The sequence below is a fragment of the Pongo abelii genome, chromosome 8 (assembly GCF_028885655.2).
Source record: "Pongo abelii isolate AG06213 chromosome 8, NHGRI_mPonAbe1-v2.0_pri, whole genome shotgun sequence".
Classification (NCBI taxonomy): Eukaryota; Metazoa; Chordata; class Mammalia; order Primates; family Hominidae; genus Pongo; species Pongo abelii.
The window spans coordinates 23,400,865-23,421,089 of NC_071993.2; the positions used below are offsets into that span (position 1 = coordinate 23,400,865).

At 40.7% G+C, this 20,225-nt stretch overlaps 1 protein-coding gene across 1 annotated transcript in view; it reads right to left on the reverse strand.

The window, feature by feature from the left end:
- The window catches only part of C8H10orf67 (chromosome 8 C10orf67 homolog), a 164,513-nt gene that overhangs the window by 76,639 nt on the left and 67,649 nt on the right, over positions 1–20,225 (reverse strand). Inside the window, exons 9-10 of the mRNA XM_054522065.1 lie at positions 1,161–1,220; positions 207–371 (exon numbers count right to left, since the gene is read on the reverse strand). Coding sequence (XP_054378040.1) covers positions 207–371; positions 1,161–1,220 — 225 coding nt within the window. The remainder of the gene's footprint in view (positions 1–206; positions 372–1,160; positions 1,221–20,225) is intronic.

The window sequence follows — 20,225 nt, forward strand, 5'->3', positions numbered from 1 at the left end:
TGGCTGGGGATACCGATGACTTCATCTTGGGAAAGTGAAGGAGGCTCACCCTGACATGTTGGTTTAGAAATAGGCAGCTGGAGCCCCCCACTCAGGGGTGAGAACCAGGTGTGCTTAGACTGCAGGCCTCATGGATAGGGCTAAAGAGACAGGAGCCCCTTTGCAGAGGAAGGTGGACACGGTGTGGTCATGGAAGCAGTTCTTACCACAGCTTGGTCTTCCTTTAAAGCCTTCTTTGGCGTCTTAGCTTTCTTGGCCCCAGCAGATGATACACTCATGGTCGCAGAATGTGGCCTCAAAGCTGTGGTGCTGGGTGGAGACTTGGGCCATGGGGACAAAGAGGCTTCTCTCCCCTTGGCTGATCTTGCGGCCTGCCACACAAAAAGAAACAACTTTGTTATTCTCATTTTGTTTCTTGGATTTGTGTCCCTTTCTTTCACACTCTTCCCCTCCCCTGAGCTGGAATTGCAGAGTTGAGGTTTTCAGTCCTAGATCGCATGGATTTGTTCTTGCTCCCAGGCCCACAATCTCCCCTGGCAGGATTTGATTGGCAGGCTGAGCTTATTTCTCCACTCTCCGCCTTTAATCCTCATGTCCTAAGAAGAACACACCAACAGATCCATGCTCTTTGGAAGTCCCTGGAACGGTGGGGTCTATGTGGAGAGGGGTGGGTGGCAGCTCGAGGCTTGTATGTAGGTAGGAAGAAGGTAGAGAAATAGTAGGAAGGATGAGGATATCAGGATGCACGCCTCCTGATGCCCCACTAGCTGGCTTTTTGGCTTTCGATTTCACTCTCTGCTCCCTGTTCTCAACAATCAGCTCCTGATCTCCCATTCACACTTCTTGCCCCACTTTATTTATTTATTTATTTATTTATTGATTGATTTTTAAAGAGATAGAGTCTCACTATGTTGCTCAGGCTGGTCTTGAACTCCTGGACTCAAGCAATCCTCCTGCCTCGGCCTCCCAAAGTACTAGGATTATAGGCATGAGCCACTGCTCCCGGCCTTGCTCTCACTTTCGAGAACTTTCTTTTTCAAACTGAGGTTGGAAAGTGAAAAACCTCAGTATGCTACACAGATTTGTCAATTCAGATACCAAAATCAGAGAAGCACAAAATAAAAGAGAAAGAGAGAGAGAAAAAAAAATTAAATACAAACCTTTACACTTAAGCTGCCATACTTTTTTCTCATTTCCTTGTCCTCTTTCTGTTTATGAATCTGTAAAATTGAAGACCCATATCATTGCTTATTATCTGCAAAGATTAAAAAAGACAATTTTCTGTAAAACTTCTATAAGCAATGAAAGAGTAACATTTTAAACCATTTGTCTCCCAAAACTATTATGGGATAAAAGTTATAATATCAAAGAAAAAACAAACTTGTATCCAGAAAAAGAACTTTTATTTAAAAAGTGAACAGGAATATATAACATTGCAAAAATCTAAAGTCATTAGCATTTATTCATTGCTTTAAGTACAACAGAGATCATAGGAAAACATGCATAATTTGCTTATGAGGTGATAATTCGATACATTATTATAACAGCTATAAATACTAGGCCTTATTCTTAATATAAGATAGCTTGAGAAGGCTGGGCACGGTGGCTCATACCTGTAATCCCACTTTGGGAGGCTGAGGCAGGTGTATCACCTGAGGTCAGGAGTTCAAGACCAGCCTGGCCAACATGGTGAAACCCCATCTCTACTGAAAATACAAAAAATTTGCTGGGTGTGGTGGTGGGCGCCTGTAATTCCAGCTACTTGGGAGGCTGAGGAAGGAGAATTGCCTGAACCCAGGAGGTAGAAGTTGCAGTGAGCCGAGATAGTGCCATTGCACTCCAGCCTAGGCAACAAGAGTGGAACTCAGTCTCAAAAAAAGAAAAAAAAGATAGCTTGAGAAATTTAAGATAATTTAATAGCTGAACTTCAATAATGTAATGAATGAAATTTTACTTTAAAAATCAATTTCAAAGCTGGGTGCAGTGGCTTACGCCTGTAATCCCAACACTTTGGGAGGCTGAAGCAGGAGGATTGCTTGAAGTCAGGAGTTCAAGACCAGCCTGAGCAACATAGCAAGACCTCTGTCTCTATAAAAAATAAAAAAATAAAAATTACCCGGTTGTGGTGGCATGTACCTATAGTCCCAGCTACTCAGGTAGCTGAAGCAGGAGAATCGCTTGAGCCCAGGAGTTTGAGGTTACAGTGAGCTGTGATTGTGCCACTGCACTCCAACCTAGGCAACCGAGTGAGACCCTGACTTCAGAAAAAAAATCAATTTTAATTTCTAGGCATAAAAGGTACTGTATCAAAAAATGTATTATTAGTGCATGTTTCCATAATATTAAGATTTTTTCATAATATGAATTTATGAGTAATGCCAGTGATTCTAATTATAACTAATCCTACTTGAAATTAAACAATGATGAGAAACACATCTAATCATTAATCTCATTGGCATCTGAACAACAACTACAATGGATTTGTAAAATTCTCTCTCACCTACCAATAAAGCAGAACTCAAGAGCAAGCAGGGCTGTCTAATGACATCTTGCAGTCTGAGAGGATAGTTACTGATGCCCACGAAAGGCTATACTTAGCTGGTTTCAGTGGGTTTGAACTCAAGCCTAATACAGTCATGAATGGCTTAACAATGGGGATACATTCTGAGAAATGTGTCATTAGGCAATTTTATCATGTGCAAACATTAGAGTGTACTTACAGAAATATAGGTTGCACAGCCCACTACACGCCTAGACTTTATGGCATAGCCTATTGTTCCTAGGCCACAAACTTGAACAGCATGTTACTGTACTGAATATTGTAGGCAACTATAACACAATGGTAGGTATTTGTGTATCTAAACATATTCAAACATAGAAAAGTTACAGTAGAAATATGGTATCATAATCTTATTGGACTACCATCGTGTATTTAGTTTGTTGTTGACCAAAATGACATTATGCAACACATGGCTGTATTATAGTTAAGCTTTGTTGTAATGGTTTAAAAATCATTTTCTTCATACTACTATAAGAAATTTCTAGGAAATGTAATAAATCATCCCTCAGATAGAACCTGTGATCTTTAGAAAGGACTGAAGAGCATCAGAAAATATATGACTATTTTGTCTTAATTTCTTTCAAACACATAGGGTTGTTTAAAGCAAGAATTATGACACTGGTATAAATATAAAACATATGACAACTGTAACATGATGAACGAAGAAATGAATAGATATATAAATAAACATATATGTTTGCAAAGTTTCTATACTTTACATGAAATTGTCCAACACTAACTCCAAGTGGACTGTCAAAAGTTAAGAATGTAAATTACAATCACTAGTGTGCCTGCTATAAGATAGAGCCAAATGGCAATAGATAATTTGCAATGGAATTCTAAAATATTAAAAGTAGGCAAAAAAGAAGGAACAGAGGAATGACGACAACAAAACCAAGAGAAGACATATAGAAAATAAATAATGAAATAGTAGACCTTAATCTGACCCTATTAATAGTAATAGTGAATAACGAATTAAACAATCTAGTTAAAATGCAGAAATGGCTAGGATGTATTCAAAAAGCAAGCCCAACTATTTACTGTCTACAAGAGAAGCACTTAATATAAATACACTGAGAGATTAAAAATAAGTGCATTGAAAAAGGAATGCAACACAAACATAGGAAGGCTGGAGAGAATGCATTTATATCTAATATAGTAGATTTCAGGATGGAAGAAATGCTAGAGCTAAAGAAAGACATATAATGACAAAAAGATCAGTTCATTGGGAAGACATAACGATCATAAATGTGTATGTGCCTAATAACAGAGCTAAAAAATATGCAAAGCAAAATTGGAAAATTATGAGAATTAATAAATAACACCCGTGTCTCAGAAATTGATAGAAACAAAAAAATTAAATACATATAGATGCCCTGAATAACACTATCACTCTCTTGATCTAATTTATAACACCCAACAATGGCAGAAAACACATCATTTTCTTTTTTTTTTTTAATAATTTTTTAATGATCTTTTTAAAAAAAATTTATTATTATTATACTTTAGGTATATCTCCCAATGCTATCCCTCCCCACTCCCCCCACCCCACAACAGTCCCCAGAGTGTGATGTTCCCCTTCCTGTGTCCATGTGTTCTCATTGTTCACTTCCCACCTATGAGTGAGAATATGTGGTGTTTGGTTTTTTGTTCTTGCGATAGTTTACTGAGAATGATGATTTCCAGTTTCATCCATGTCCCTACAAAGGACATGAACTCATCATTTTTTATGGCTGCATAGTATTCCATGGTGTATATGTGCCACATTTTCTTAATCCAGTCTATCATTGTTGGACATTTGGGTTGGTTCCAAGTCTTTGCTATTGTGAATAATGCCGCAATAAACATATGTGTGCATGTGTCTTTATAACAGCATGATTTACAGTCCTTTGGGTATATACCCAGTAATGGGATGGCTGGGACAAATGGTATTTCTAGTTCTAGATCCCTGAGGAATCGCCACACTGACTTCCACAATGGTTGAACCAGTTTACAGTCCTACCAACAGTGTAAAAGTGTTCCTATTTCTCCACATCCTCTCCAGCACCTGTTGTTTCCTGACTTTTGAATGATTGCCATTCTAACTGGTGTGAGATGGTATCTCATTGTGGTTTTGATTTGCATTTCTCTGATGGCCAGTGATGGTGAGCATTTTTTCATGTGTTTTTTGGCTACATAAATGTCTTCTTTTGAGAAATGTCTGTTCATGTCCTTTGCCCACTTTTTGATGGGGTTGTTTGTTTTTTTCTTGTAAATTTGTTTGAGTTCATTGTAGATTCTGGATATTAGCCCTTTGTCAGATGAGTAGGTTGCGAAAATTTTCTCCCATTTTGTAGGTTGCCTGTTCACTCTGATGGTAGTTTCTTTTGCTGTGCAGAAGCTCTTCAGTTTAATTAGATCCCATTTGTCAATTTTGGCTTTTGTTGCCATTGCTTTTGGTGTTTTAGACATGAAGTCCTTGCCCATGCCTATGTCCTGAATGGTAATGCCTAGGTTTTCTTCTAGGGTTTTTATGGTTTCAGGTCTAACGTTTAAGTCTTTAATCCATCTTGAATTGATTTTTGTATAAGGTGTAAAGAAGGGATCCAGTTTCAGCTTTCTCCATATGGCTAGCCAGTTTTCCCAGCACCATTTATTAAATAGGGAATCCTTTCCTCATTGCTTGTTTTTCTCAGGTTTGTCAAAGATCAGATAGTTGTAGATATGTGGCATTATTTCTGAGGGCTCTGTTCTGTTCCATTGATCTATATCTCTGTTTTGGTACCAGTACCATGCTGTTTTGGTTACTGTAGCCTTGTAGTATAGTTTGAAGTCAGGTAGTGTGATGCCTCCAGCTTTGTTCTTTTGCTTAGGATTGACTTGGCGATGCAGGCTCTTTTTTGGTTCCATATGAACTTTAAAGTAGTTTTTTCCAATTCTGTGAAGAAAGTCATTGGTAGCTTGATGGGGATGGCATTGAATCTGTAAATTACCTTGGGCAGTATGGCCACTTTCATGATATTGATTCTTCCTACCCATGAGCATGGAATGTTCTTCCATTTGTTTGTATCCTCTTTTATTTCCTTGAGCAGTGGTTTGTAGTTCTCCTTGAAGAGGTCCTTCATGTCCCTTGTAAGTTGGATTCCTAGGTATTCTATTCTCTTTGAAGCAATTGTGAATGGGAGTTCACTCATGATGTGGCTCTCTGTTTGTCTGTTGTTGGTGTATAAGAATGCTTGTGATTTTTGTACATTGATTTTGTATTCTGAGACTTTGCTGAAGTTGCTTATCAGCTTAAGGAGATTTTGGGCTGAGACAATGGGGTTTTCTAGATATACCACATCATGTCGTCTGCAAACAGGGACAATTTGACTTCCTCTTTTCCTAATTGAATACCCATTATTTCCTTCTCCTGCCTAATTGCCCTGGCCAGAACTTCCAACACTACGTTGAATAGGAGTGGTGAGAGAGGGCATCCCTGTCTTGTGCCAGTTTTCAAAGGGAATGCTTCCAGTTTTTGCCCATTCAGTATGATATTGGCTGTGGGTTTGTCATAGATAGCTCTTATTATTTTGAGATACTTCCCATCAACACCTAATTTCTTGAGAGTTTTTATCATGAAGGGTTGTTGAATTTTGTCAAAGGCCTTTTCTGCATCTATTGAGATAATCATGTGGTTTTTGTCTTTGGTTCTGTTTATATGCTGGATTACATTTATTGATTTGCGTATATTGAACCAGCCTTGCATCCCAGGGATGAAGCCCACTTGATCATGGTGAATAAGCTTTTTGATGTGCTGCTGGATTTGGTTTGCCAGTATTTTATTGAGGATTTTTGCATCAATGTTCATCAAGGATATTGGTCAAAAATTCTCTTTTTTTGTTGTGTCTCTGCCTGGCTTTGGTATCAGGATGATGCTGGCCTCATAAAATGAGTTAGGGAGGGTTCCCTCTTTTTCTATTGATTGGAATAGTTTCAGAAGGAATGGTACCATCTCCTCCTTGTACCTCTGGTAGAATTCGGCTGTGAATCCATCTGGTCCTGGACTCTTTTTGGTTGGTAAGCTATTGATTATTGCCACAATTTCAGCTCCTGTTATTGGTCTATTCAGAGATTCAACTTCTTCCTGGTTTAGTCTTGGGAGAGTGTATGTGTCGAGGAATTTATCCATTTCTTCTAGATTTTCTAGTTTATTTGCATAGAGGTGTTTGTAATATTCTCTGATGGTAGTTTGCATTTCTGTGGGATCGGTGGTGATATCCCCTTTATCATTTTTTATTGCATCTATTTGATTCTTCTCTCTTTTTTTCTTTATTAGTCTTGCTAGCGGTCTATCAATTTTGTTGATCCTTTCAAAAAACCAGCTCCTGGATTCATTTATTTTTTGAAGGGTTTTTTGTGTCTCTATTTCCTTCAGTTCTGCTCTGATTTTAGTTATTTCTTGCCTTCTGCTAGCTTTTGAATGTGTTTGCTCTTGCTTTTCTAGTTCTTTTAATTGTGATGTTAGGGTGTCAATTTTGGATCTTTCCTGCTTTCTCTTGTGGGCATTTAGTGCTATAAATTTCCCTCTACACACTGCTTTGAATGCGTCCCAGAGATTCTGGTATGTTGTGTCTTGGTTCTCGTTGGTTTCAAAGAACATCTTTATTTATGCCTTCATTTCGTTATGTACCCAGTAGTCATTCAGGAGCAGGTTGTTCAGTTTCCATGTAGTTGAGAGGTTTTGAGTGAGATTCTTAATCCTGAGTTCTAGCTTGATTGCACTGTGATCTGAGAGACAGTTTGTTATAATTTCTGTTCTTTTACATTTACTGAGGAGAGCTTTACTTCCAACTATGTGGTCAATTTTGGAATAGGTGTGGTGTGGTGCTGAAAAAAATGTATATTCTGTTGATTTGGGGTGGAGAGTTCTGTAGATGTCTATTAGGTCTGCTTGGTGCAGAGGTGAGTTCAATTCCTGGGTATCCTTGTTGACTTTCTGTCTCGTTGATCTGTCTAATATTGACAGTGGGGTGTTAAAGTCTCCCATTATTAATGTGTGGGAGTCTAAGTCTCTGTGTAGGTCACTCAGGACGTGCTTTACGAATCTGGGTGCTCCTCAATTGGGTGCATATATATTTAGGACAGTTAGCTCTTCTTGTTGAATTGATTCCTTTACCATTATGTAATGGCCTTCTTTGTCTCTTGATCTTTGTTGGTTTAAAGTCTATTTTAACAGAGACTAGGATTGCAACCCCTGCCTTTTTTTGCTTTCCATTTGCTTGGTAGATCTTCCTCCATCCTTTTATTTTGAGCCTATGTGTGTCTCTGCATGTGAGATGGGTTTCCTGAATACAGCACACTGATGGGTCTTGACTCTTTATCCAATTTGCCAGTCTGTGTCTTTTAATTGGAGCATTTAGTCCATTTACATTTAAAGTTAATATTGTTATGTGTGAATTTGATCCTGTCATTATGATGTTAGCTGGTTATTTTGCTCGTTAGTTGATGCAGTCTCTTCCTAGTCTCGATGGTCTTTACATTTTGGCATGATTTTGCAGTGGCTGGTACCGGTCGTGCCTTTCCATGTTTAGTGCTTCCTTCAGGATCTCTTTTAGGGCAGGCCTGGTGGTGACAAAATCTCTCAGCATTTGCTTGTCTGTAAAGTATTTTATTTCTCCTTCACTTATGAAGCTTAGTTTGGCTGGATACGAAATTCTGGGTTGAAAATTCTTTTCTTTAAAAATGTTGAATATTGGCCCCCACTCTCTTCCGGCTTGTAGAGTTTCTGCTGAGAGATCCGCTGTTAGTCTGATGGGCTTCCCTTTGAGGGTAACCCGACCTTTCTCTCTGGCTGCCCTTAACATTTTTTCCTTCATTTCAACTTTGGTGAATCTGACAATTATGTGTCTTGGAGTTGCTCTTCTCGGGGGGTATCTTTGCGGCATTCTCTGTATTTCCTGAATCTGAATGTTGGCCTGCCTTGCTAGATTGGGGAAGTTCTCCTGGATAATATCCTGCAGAGTGTTTTCCAACTTGGTTCCATTCTCCCCATCACTTTCTGGTACACCAATCAGAAATAGATTTGGTCTTTTCACATAGTCCCAGATTTCTTGGAGGCTTTGCTCATTTCTTTTTATTCTTTTTTCTCTAAACTTCCCTTCTCGCTTCATTTCATTCATTTCATCTTCCATCGCTGATACCCTTTCTTCCAGTTGATCGCTTCAGCTTCTGAGGCTTCCGCATTCTTCATGTAGTTCTCAAGCCTTGGTTTTCAGCTCCATCAGCTCCTTTAAGCACTTCTCTGTATTGGTTATTCTAGTTACACATTCGTCTAAATTTTTTTCAAAGTTTTCAACTTCTTTGCCTTTGGTTTGAATATCCTCCCGTAGCTCAGAGTAATTTGATCGTCTGAAGCCTTCTTCTCTCAGCTCGTCAAAGTCATTCTCCGTCCAGCTTTGTTCCGTTGCTGGTGAGGAACTGCGTTCCTTTGGAGGAGGAGAGGCGCTCTGCTTTTTAGAGTTTCCAGTTTTTCTGCTCTGTTTTTTCCCCGTCTTTGTGGTTTTATGTACTTTTGGTCTTTGATGATGGTGATGTACAGATTGGTTTTTGGTGTGGATGTCCTTTCTGTTTGTTAGTTTTCCTTCTAACAGACAGGACCCTCAGCTGCAGGTCTGTTGGAGTACCCGGCCATGTGAGATGTCAGTCTGCCCCTGCTGGGGGGTGCCTCCCAGTTAGGCTGCTTGGGGGTCAGGGGTCAGGGACCCACTTGAGGAGGCAGTCTGCCCATTCTCAGATCTCCAGCTGCGTGCTGGGAGAACCACTGCTCTCTTCAAAGCTGTCATACAGGGACATTTAAGTCTGCAGAGGTTACTGCTGTCTTTTTGTTTGTCTGTGCCCTGATCATTTTCAAGTATATATAATACTGTCCCATGAAGACTGTATGCTGGGGGAGGGGCCAAGATTGCCAATTAGAAGCAGCTGTAGTCCATGGCTGTCATGCAGAAGAATAAAAATGGCGACTGAATTCAGCACCTTCAATTGAAATATCCAGATTCTAACATTGGGACCAACTAGGCAGACAACTTGACCCACAGAGAATGAAGAAAAGCAGGGTGGGGTGATGTCCACCCAAGAGCAGCACAGAGCCATAGGAACCCCTGCCCCCAGCCAAGGGAAGTGGTGAGTGATTGTGTGACCTCCCCTGGGAAACCATGCTTCTCCCATAGATCTTTGCAACCTGTGGATCAGGAGATCCCCTCATGAGCCCATATCACCAGAGCCCTGGGTCTGATACACAGAGGTGTGTGGAGTCTTAGCAGACTAGCTGCTCAGGCATACATGGAGACCCAGCAGTTTTGCATACTCTGGTCCTGGGAATCCTGGCAAAGTGGCAGATCTGTCTGTACCTTCCCCTGGGAAGGGGACTGAATCCAGGTAGCCAAGCAGCTTTGTTCTGCAGGCCCCACTTCCATGGTACCTTACAGGTTAAGACCCACTGGCATGGAATTCCAGCCAGCCAGCAGCAACAGGCTGGAGACAGGCTGAGATGGACCAAATTCCCAGGGGGAGAGGCGGCTGCCATCTCTACGGTTTGGTTGGCTCAGCTGTTCTAGCCCGCCCGTTCTAGGGAGTCCAGGTGGTTCAGATGAGGAGGAGTCTCCCACAATGCAGCACAGCTACTGTGCAGAAATAGTGGCCAGACTGCTTCTTTAAGTGGAACCCTGATCCAGCTCTCCTCACTGGGTGGGGCCTCCCTGCAGGAATTTCAGCAACTCCAGCCAGGGTTATATGTACAGAACTCTGATCTCTCCCTGGGACACAGCCCCAGTTAAAAGACACAAAATGGCAAGCTGGACAAAGAGTCAAGACCCATCAGTATGCTGTCTTCAACAGACCCTTCTCACATTCAAAGAAACACATATGCTCAAAATAAAGGGAGGAGGGAAAAATTTACCAAGCAAAAGGAAAACAGAAAAAAGCAGGAGTCACAATCCTAGTTTCTGACAAAACAGACTTTAAACCAACGAAGATCAAAAAAGACAAAGAAGGGCACTAAATAATGGTAACACGTTCAATTCAACAAGAAGAGCTAACTATCCTGAATATATATGCACCCAATACTGGAGCACCCAGATTCAAAAAGCATGTTCTTAGAGTCCTACAAAGAGACTTAGACTCCCCTCTATCTATTAATGTATACCAGAGGTGTTTCCAGTTTTTTGCTCTTACAAACAAAGCTGCTATAAACATTTGTGACCCAAGAGTTTGTGTGAACATGTGCTTTTGTTTATCTTGGGTATATACCAAGGAGTGGGATAGCCAGACCATCTGTTGAGTATGGAATTTTAGAAATTTCTTTTAGCTGTCAAAATATTTTTCTAAATGGTTGCATAGTTTACATTTCCACTAGCAGAGAATAAGAGTTCTAGTTGCTCCATATCCTTGACAACACTTTATATGGTCGACCTTTTAAATTTTAGCCATGCTAGTGAGTATATAGCAATATTTCATTGAGATTTTAATTTGTATCTCCCTAAAGACTAATGATGTTGAGCATCTTTTTATGTCATAATTTGCCATCTATATATCTTTTTAAATAAAGTGCCTGTTCAAATAGTTTGGACATTTAAAAAATCGGGTTGTTTTTATATTATTACATTGTAAGAGTTCTTTGCATAGTCTAGATGCAAATCCTTTGTTAAATATATTTTGCAAATATTTTCTCCCACTCTGTGGTTTGTTTTTTCATTAAAAAAATTTTTTGAAGAGTAAACTCTTTGTTGTTGTTGTTTGAGACAACGTCTTGCTCTGTCACCCAGGCTGGAGTGCAGTGGTGTGATCAGTGGTGTGATCAGGGCTCACTGCAGCCTTGACCTCCCTGGGTTCAGGTGATCCTCCCACCTCAGCCTCTGAAGTATCTGGGACTACAGGTGCATGCCAACATGACTACCTAATTTTTCTATTTTTTATAGAGATGAAGTTTCACCACGTTGCCCAGGCTGGTCTTGAACTCCTGGGCTCAAGCAATCCATCAGCCTTGGCCTCCCAAAATGTTGGGATTACAGGCGCGAGCCACCGTGCCTGGCTAAACTTTTTAAATTTTTGATAAACTGTAATTTCTTATTTAAGAAATCTTTGCCAAATCTGAGACCACTAACATTCTCTCTTATACCTTATTCTAGAAGTTTTGTAGTTTCAGCTATTACCATTCTGATTCATTTCAAGTTAACTTTTATATGAGGTGTCATGTAAGGGTTGAAGTTCATTTTTTGCTTATTGCTGTCCAATTGTTTCAGTACTATTTGTTGAAAAGATTGTCCTTACTACTCGAATTGCCTTTGCATCTTGGTCAGAAGTCAATTCATTATATATGATCCATAGGGTCTACTTCTAGATTCTCTAGTCTATTCCAGCAATCCATGTTTATCCTTAGGCCAAGACCACTTTACCTTGACTACTATAGTTTTACAGCAAATTTGAACCAGGTGTGTGCATCTTCCAACTTTGCTCTTTTTCAAAATTGTTTTAGCTATCCCAGGTCTTGTGCATGTCTATATAAATTTTAGGATAGGTTTGTTGATTTCAACAACAACAACAAAAAAACCCTGCTGGGATTTTGATTAGGATTGTGTTGAATCTATAAATCAATCTGGAGAGAATTGACAGCTTGATAATATGCATCTCCTGAATCATGAACTATGGAATATTTCTGCATCTATTTAAGTCTTCATTTCAGCAGTATTTTATATTATTAACTGTACATGTTTTGTGTGTATTTTGTCATGTTTATCCATAAGCACTTCATATTGTTTGATGCTATCGTAACTGGTGTTTTTCAAAATTTCAATTTTTGATTGTTCATTGCTTATATACAGAAGTACAAGATTTTTGTATCTTGATCTTTGCAACCTTTCTGCATTCACTTATTAATTCTAGTAGCTATTTTTGTAGATTTGTTAGGATTTCCTATAGAGATGATCATGTCATCTTGGAATTTAAAAAGTTCTACCTCTTCCTTCCCAATCTGGATGTTATTTATTTTTGTGTGTGTGCATTATTGCACTGGTTAGGACCTAAAATACAATGTTGAATGGAAGTGATAAGAGCAGAAATTCTTGTCATATTTCTGACTTCAGACTCAAAATCTTCATCCTTTCACTAACAACCATGATAATAGTGTGTTTTGTAGATATCTCTTATCAGCTTGACAGGTTCTCTTCTATTCCCAGTTTGCTGAGAGTAATTTTTATCATGAACGGAAATTGGAGTCCCTCAAATGCTTTTTCTTCATCTGCCTGCTTTCTGGCTCCATTATTTTATATTCTTCCCATGAACAAAATATATTTATCTTCACTCAAGGCCTTAAAAAATCTCACTGTACTATAGCATCAGCTTGAAGTCTGGAATCTCATTATCTAAATCAGGTCCAGGTGCAGATGAAGCTCCTTGAGTACAATCTCTCTTGATCTGAAGATCCAGAAACTAAAGAGACTAGTTGTCTGTCCCCACACAGCCAATGTTCCATGGCGGGACACAGGATAAGCACTAGAGATCCCACTCCATTCAAGGGAAGAAAGAGACATACAGCAATAGCTGGTCCATAGTAATTTTGAAATCCAACTAGGCATATATTGCTGGTTCCTTGACTGGGACCAAGTCCTGATCCACTTTTGGAGGCAAACTGCCACACACAGTAAATATTGTTGGAAAACTTGAACTTCTGAAGTCCATGTAGTTGTTTTTACTCTGTATTGTTTCTCACAGGTATCGGGGGAACCAGCCTCCAACATTTCAACGCAGGTTCTTTCTATTTTCCCCAAGTGTTGGCCAGTCTGAGAAATAAAGAGAAAAAGTACAAAGAGAGAAATTTTATAGCTGGGCCTCCGGAGGTGTCATCACATATTGGTAGGACGGTGACGGTGACCCCAAGCTGCAAAACCAGCAAGTTTTTATTAGGGATTTCAAAAGGTGGGGGAGCGTATGAATAGGGATTGGGTCACAGAGATCACACGCTTCAAAGCGCAATAAAAGATCACAAGTAAAAGGGCAGAGCAAGATCACAGGGCAAGGCAGAAATCAGAATTACTGATGCGGGTCCATGTCCTGCTGGGGACGCATTGTCTTGATAAACATCTTAACAGGAAACAGAGCTCGGGAGCAGACAACCGGTCTCACTAGAATTTACCAGGCTGGAATTTCCCAATCCTAGTAAGCCTGAGGGCACTGCAGGAGACCAGGCATATTTCATCCCTTATCTCAACCGCATAAGACAGACACTCCCAGAGCAGCCATCTATAGACCTACCCCTGTGAATGCATTCCTTTCCCAGGGTATTAATTATTAATATTTCTTGCTGGGAAAAGAATTCAGCGATATTTCTCCTACTCATACATCTGTTTATAGGCTTCCTGAAGGAAGAAAAATATGGCTCTATTCTGCCTGACCCTGCAGGCAGTCAGACCTTATGGTTATCTTTCCTTGTTCCCTGAAAATCGCTGTTATTCTGTTCTTTTTCAGGGTGCACTGATTTATATTGTTCAAATACACATGTTTTACAATTTGTACAGTTAACGCAATCACCACAGGGTCCTGAGATGACATACATCCTCAGCTTACAAAGATGATGGGATTAAGAGATTAAATCCTATGCCTAGGATTTAATAGGCATAGGAAATTATAAAAGTATTAATTTTGGGAACTAATAAATGTCCATGAAATGTTCACAATTTATGTTCAGAAATTGCAGTAAAGACAGACGTAAGAAATTATAAAAGTATTAATTTTGGGAACTAATAAATGTCCACAAAATCTTCACAATTTATGTTCTTCTGCCGCAGCTTCAGCCAGTGCCTCCGTTCGGGGTCCCTGACTTGCTGCAACACACAGGTGGTTCCTTATTTCCTTGTGTGCTTCCTTATCTTTGACTATGTTTATTAATTGCTCCTATAATTGTAGGGGAGAGAATTCTGGGAATTCTCTGAGGCTTAGGATTAAAGTACTTCCTTACAGAGAGTATTTCCATTTGCTTCTTTCACGGGTACTTCCTATTCACTTAAAACCAAACTGATGCCAGGTGCAGTGGCACGTAGTCCCAGCTACTTGGGAGGCTGAGGTGGGAGGATTGCTTGAGCACAGGAGTTCGAGATCAGCTTATGCAACCTATCAAGATCCCATCTCTTAAAAACAAGCAAACTAACTAAACTGAGGGTTTGAGGTTCGGTGAACACAAATTTGAGTTGCAAATCCCCTGTAAGTCCTGCCTCTCAAAACCCTTCAGGAAGAGATTGTCCCCCTTGTGTTGCTCAGTACAGAGGCAACTCTCCCCTGCAGGCCTCTGGGTATTAGGTAGGTTGCAGGTTTACATTTGGTCACATTCATCCTGCAGGAATGACCTTTGGTTCTCAGCTTAATGCAAGAGATCACTGCTGATTACCCCTACACACACATACACACACACACACGTGCATGCACACACACACACACAGGCACTCTAGCATGCCCTGCACTGTGACTTCTGTTTAGTGCAGTTGAGTAAATCCCCTCAGGACAATCAGCTTGGAAACCTCAACTGACCCCTCTGTGTTTTCCTTGATGTTTGACTTTTGACCAGGTAAGCCCCATGTCCCTGGTCATTTTTTTATGCTTTTACAAAGATGTTTGTAATACTGTATCTAGAATTTTTTGAGGTTTTAAAAAATTTGGGCAGGAGTCATTTTGAATGCTAGCTCACTTGATAAGTTTTCCCTGTAATCAATATCAATATGGTTAATTTTTAAAAGTTTGAGCCCTTTTTCCTACAGAGTTTCCATTCTGCCTCAGAATTCTCCCTCAATACATTGGATACATGAACTTATGTTTATTTGGAATCCCTGGACTCATAAAAGAAGCTTCCATGTTTCTTCCCATTAGGGTGATTAACCATCCTGGTTTTTTTAGGACTGAGGGGTTTCTCAGGATGTAGGGCTTTCAGTGCTAAGAAGGAACAAACCAGGATGAGTTAGTCACCCTATCAGTCATGATCAGTGCTTTCACCACTGAGTGTAGGTGTGAATAATCCACTCCTCTTTTCTCTGAGGAGGGAATGAACCTTTACACATTACTAGTGGGAACAGACAAACCCATGACCCAATAGTCCTTCCTCACTCTGTTGCTTGGTCAGTGAAATGGCTCAGAGGGGGATAAAGGGAGCCTCTGGAAGACCTGCAGGACTCCTATTCATACAGAAGTCATTGATGCCACCTCCTCTAGCTCAGCTCTGGGTGCTCCCCTTTTCAGAAAGACAATTCCCTGGCCAGGAAGCTCCCATTGTCATATAGCGTGCTAGATGGCCAACTTCCCTATAAATACATAAAGTGGTATGTGTGAGGTATCCCTCTCCCAAGCAATTCCTGTGATTCACCTTACCCGAGCTCTCCTCTTGGTGGGCTAATAAAAGACCAAAGGAGTGTGTCCTGTCTGTTAATTTTCTTCTTGTAAGTTTTTAATCAATAAACTTTATACCTGCACCACACATTCTAGAGGTATGTATGCCTGTACCCTTGTATTCTATATAGGAATACAACAGCACAACACTAGATATTGCCCATGGTGAGCAGTTGGCCTAATCACCACGTTGGGAGAGATAAATGGCAATTTCCTTATGTGGAAATTTGGACCGCCTCCCTGAGCGCAGGGGTAATGGCTTATGTTTATGTAACTGTATTAGTATTAGTAAATGTATTAGAAAGTGTAACATTTTAATAGCGATGTGTCAGGGAAAGGAATCGGTAAATAAATAAATTAAATGAAAACAAAGGAAGAGGATCAGAATCACAAATGGATAAAGACATTTCACTTAACCACACCTGGCTAAGAGTTCTTCCTTATTCAATGGGGCAGCAGATCTCAACATGTGGTCCAAGGACCCCTAAGGTGCCCCAAACCTTAGGGGTTCTGTGAGGCCTAAATTATTCTCATAATAATACTAAGAGATTAGTCACTGTTTCTTCATTCTTACGGTCTCACAAGTGGACACTGGAGTTTTTCAGAAGCTATGTGACATTTATTATGGCAGAGAATACAGAAGCATCTATGAGAATTTCAATAATTTCCAGGAAGCCAAATATTAAGAAATTTGCAGAAATAAGTGGCTGGGTGTGGTGGCTCATGCTTATAATTCTAACACTTTGGGAGGCTGAGGTGGGTGGATCACTTGAGCCCAGGAGTTCACAACCAGCCTGGGCAATGTGGCAAAACCCTGTCTCTACAAAAAATAGAAAAATTAGCTGGATGTGTTGGTGCGTGGCTGTAAACACAGCTACTTGGGAGGTTGAGGCAGGAGAATAACCTGAGCCCAGAAAGTCGAGGCTGCAGTGAGCCATGATTGTGCACACTGCACTGCAGTCTGGGTGACAGAGTATGACCGTCTCCAAAAAAAAAAAAATACACACACACGTATACAAAATACACACATATGTAAGACAAAGCCACTTTTGCTAAACATTTTCTGTGTTGGGAAAGATTTTCTTATAAACAATATGCCATTTATGACAGCATGTAAAGAGTTTAGTGTTGTTATTTTCAAGTCATTTAATAAATAATTTGATTCTGTTTTCGTTTCATATATGGTAAATATCAATAGATAAAACCCATCTGTGTTAGTCTATTCTCACATTGCTATAAAGAAATATCTGAGACTGGGTAATTTATAGAGAAAAGAGGTTCAATTGGCTCATGGTTCTGCAGGCTGTACAAGAAGCACAGGGGCTTCTGCTGCTAGGGAGACCTCTAGAAGCTTCCAGTCATGGTGGAAGGTGAAGGGGGAGCAGGTGTCTCACATGGTGGGAGCAGGAGTGAGAGAGAGAAGTGGGGAGGTGCTATACACTTTTAAATGACCAGAACTCACCAGAACTGACTCACTATAGTGAAGACAGTATCATGGGAGATGATGCTAAACCATTCATGAGAAATCTGCCCACGTGATACAATCACCTCCCACGAGGCCCCCACTCCAACACTGGAGCTTACATTTCTATATGAGATTTTGATGGGAACACACATCCAAACTGTATCACCATCTAAACCAAATTTTCTTGGGGTACCTCAATAATACTTAAGATTGTAAAGAGATCCTGAGACCAAAAAGGTTGAGAACCCCTGGAATGGAACCTGGAAATTAATCCTGGAAACCCCACTGTAGCTACTCTGTATAGTGTATAGCTATGTTACGTGTGTATTAACAGTATTATGGGCTTATTAAAGTACATATAGTTCATGCCATATATAGTGTGGGTTAAGTCATTCTCAAATAAATATTTTTTGTTATCCCTTCCATCATTTACTCATAACAAATATTTATTGGCCATCTACTCCATGGAGGCCACCATGTTAGGTTTTAGGGGCAAAACCGTAGCTCACAGAATGGAAATGGCAGGTAAGATAACAGGCCATCTCTATAGAATGTGATGAAAGCCACAAGAGGAGAACTGTATGCCATGCCAGCATGAGGGTGGACACCTCTTCCAGGCAAGGGAAGTCAGGGTGGGAGAGGTTTCCCAGAGGAGGCAGCATCTGATCTCCGACCTGAAAGATGAGAGGAGCTAACCAGCTGCTGACCAAGAGAGGTCAGTTCAGGGAGAAGGAACAGCACAGAAGGAAAAGAACTCTGAGGCATCCTTATCTGAATCTCCTGAGAGTAAAGAGAGAAATCTACCTGCTGATTTCAGGTAGGGTGGATGGCTGCAAGAATTCATGGGGCTCATTCTGACGAATTTTGAACCACACACCCTCACACACACCCTTAGGAGAGCTCTTCCTTTCACAAGGTTTGCCTTCTAGCTCTTTGACTTCCTAAGTGGATCGTGGGTCGGTTGCAGTGGCTCATGCCTGTAATCCCAACACTTTAGGAGGCTGAGGCAGGAGGACTGCTTGAGTCGAGGAGTTCGAGACCATCCTGGGCAATATAGTGAGACCCTGTCTCTATATTTTATAAATGTTATTTTAAAAAGTAGATTGTGAAGGCTATGCAGGACTAATAAATGTCCAAGATTGCATGGAGCACATTTGACTGACCAGCGGGCAGAGACTCACTGATAGTGAGACAGGGACCACATGGACAGCAGAACTTGCTCCTCTGCCTTCCATGGCATACAGGGACACAGTCACATTTGGCCACGCTTGTGTCACGTTTGTCTTGATGAAGAGCCACTATTCGCAGAGCTTCCATGTAAACGTGGTTTTGCATAGGCCACTGAAAGTATCTGTTTCCTAACTGGATGGCTAAATACTGCCACATGACAGGACTGCACAGGCTTGAGGCATGCCTCGGAGGGAACGCAGGCGTCAGGAACCTGGTTGTGGGAGCGAGGGAGACTGCAATGGTAACTTAGTGCTGTGCCCCCAGAATGGGGCTAGGGCAACCTATGTACTTCCTTCCTATCTCCAGTCTGGATTGTTCCAAGAAATAGGGTGCTCAGGGATGAAGCAGATGGAAATGAAGTAAGAGAAAGAGTTCAATCATGGTGTTTTTCTGATGAGGACCCTCTCTTCTGTTAACTTCAAAATAAATGAAAGCCACTCAGCCTAGGAATCATGGGAAGATACAAAATTATTTCATATGCTTCCTCAAAAGCCATTCTAAGGATACAATCACTCTAGGTTGCATTGCTTACCTAACATATATATTATATATATATAATAAATAATAAATGTGTATAAGTTATACATAATAAATAAATAAATATTATTTATCTATTTTTGTAAAGACAGTGTCTTGCTCTGTCGCCCAGGCTGAAAAGCAGTGGTACAATCAGCTCACTGCAGTGTCTAACTCCTGGGCTCAAGTGATCCTCACACCTCCCACCTAGCCTCCTGGGTAGGAGGACTGCAGGCATGCGCTACCATGCCTAGCTCATCTTTTTTATTTTATATAAAAATGGGGCCTCACTATGTTGCTCAGGCAGGTCTCGAACTCCTGGGCTCAAGTGATCCTCCCATCTCAGTCTCCCAAAGCACTGGGATTACAGGCGTGAGCTGCCACACACAGCCAGTTTACATATACTTACTGACTGTGCCTCTTTACTACCAGTTCTTTGACTTTTTGCACTCTTAACAGGTCAGAAAATAACTTTCATTGGAAAATAGTAATAGACAAGCATGTAACAAAACCCTTCTAGCTAGAAAGTATTTAAATTTTTACAGAATGACTGTGGTCAACTCCACTTTCTCCCACTCTCCCTTCAGTGCAATCACCAATCCTGGGTCCTGGAAAAATGCAGGATAGCGAGAAACAAAGGAAGCATAAATAGCAACAACAAGGCCAGGCTGCCTCCAAGTGAGTAACAGAATGCCTTGCAGGGATAGGGAGAAGGTGGCGAAATAGTGACCTCGATGGGTCCAAAGCAGGTATGCAATGGAAACCTCCATCACACGAAGAACCTCAAGCCCACTCCCTCTACTGAAATCATGAGCTCCTAGACTAGTCTAGGCATCCTGAAGGCTCTTTCGTTGTCGTGGGGTTTGTGGTGCAGGCTCTTGCTGCTTGGCAACAAGCTTGGGGCGCCACAAACTTCTAAACCACAAAATAAAACGTGATTGGTTCCCCTGTGAGCAATACAATAGCACCCGTTAAAGGCTTACAGTTAAAATAAAGAGGCAAAGTAATTCAAAGAGTATGGGATCTGCTCCTAGTATAGGCACAAATTCACTGATTGAGTAGTTTAATTTC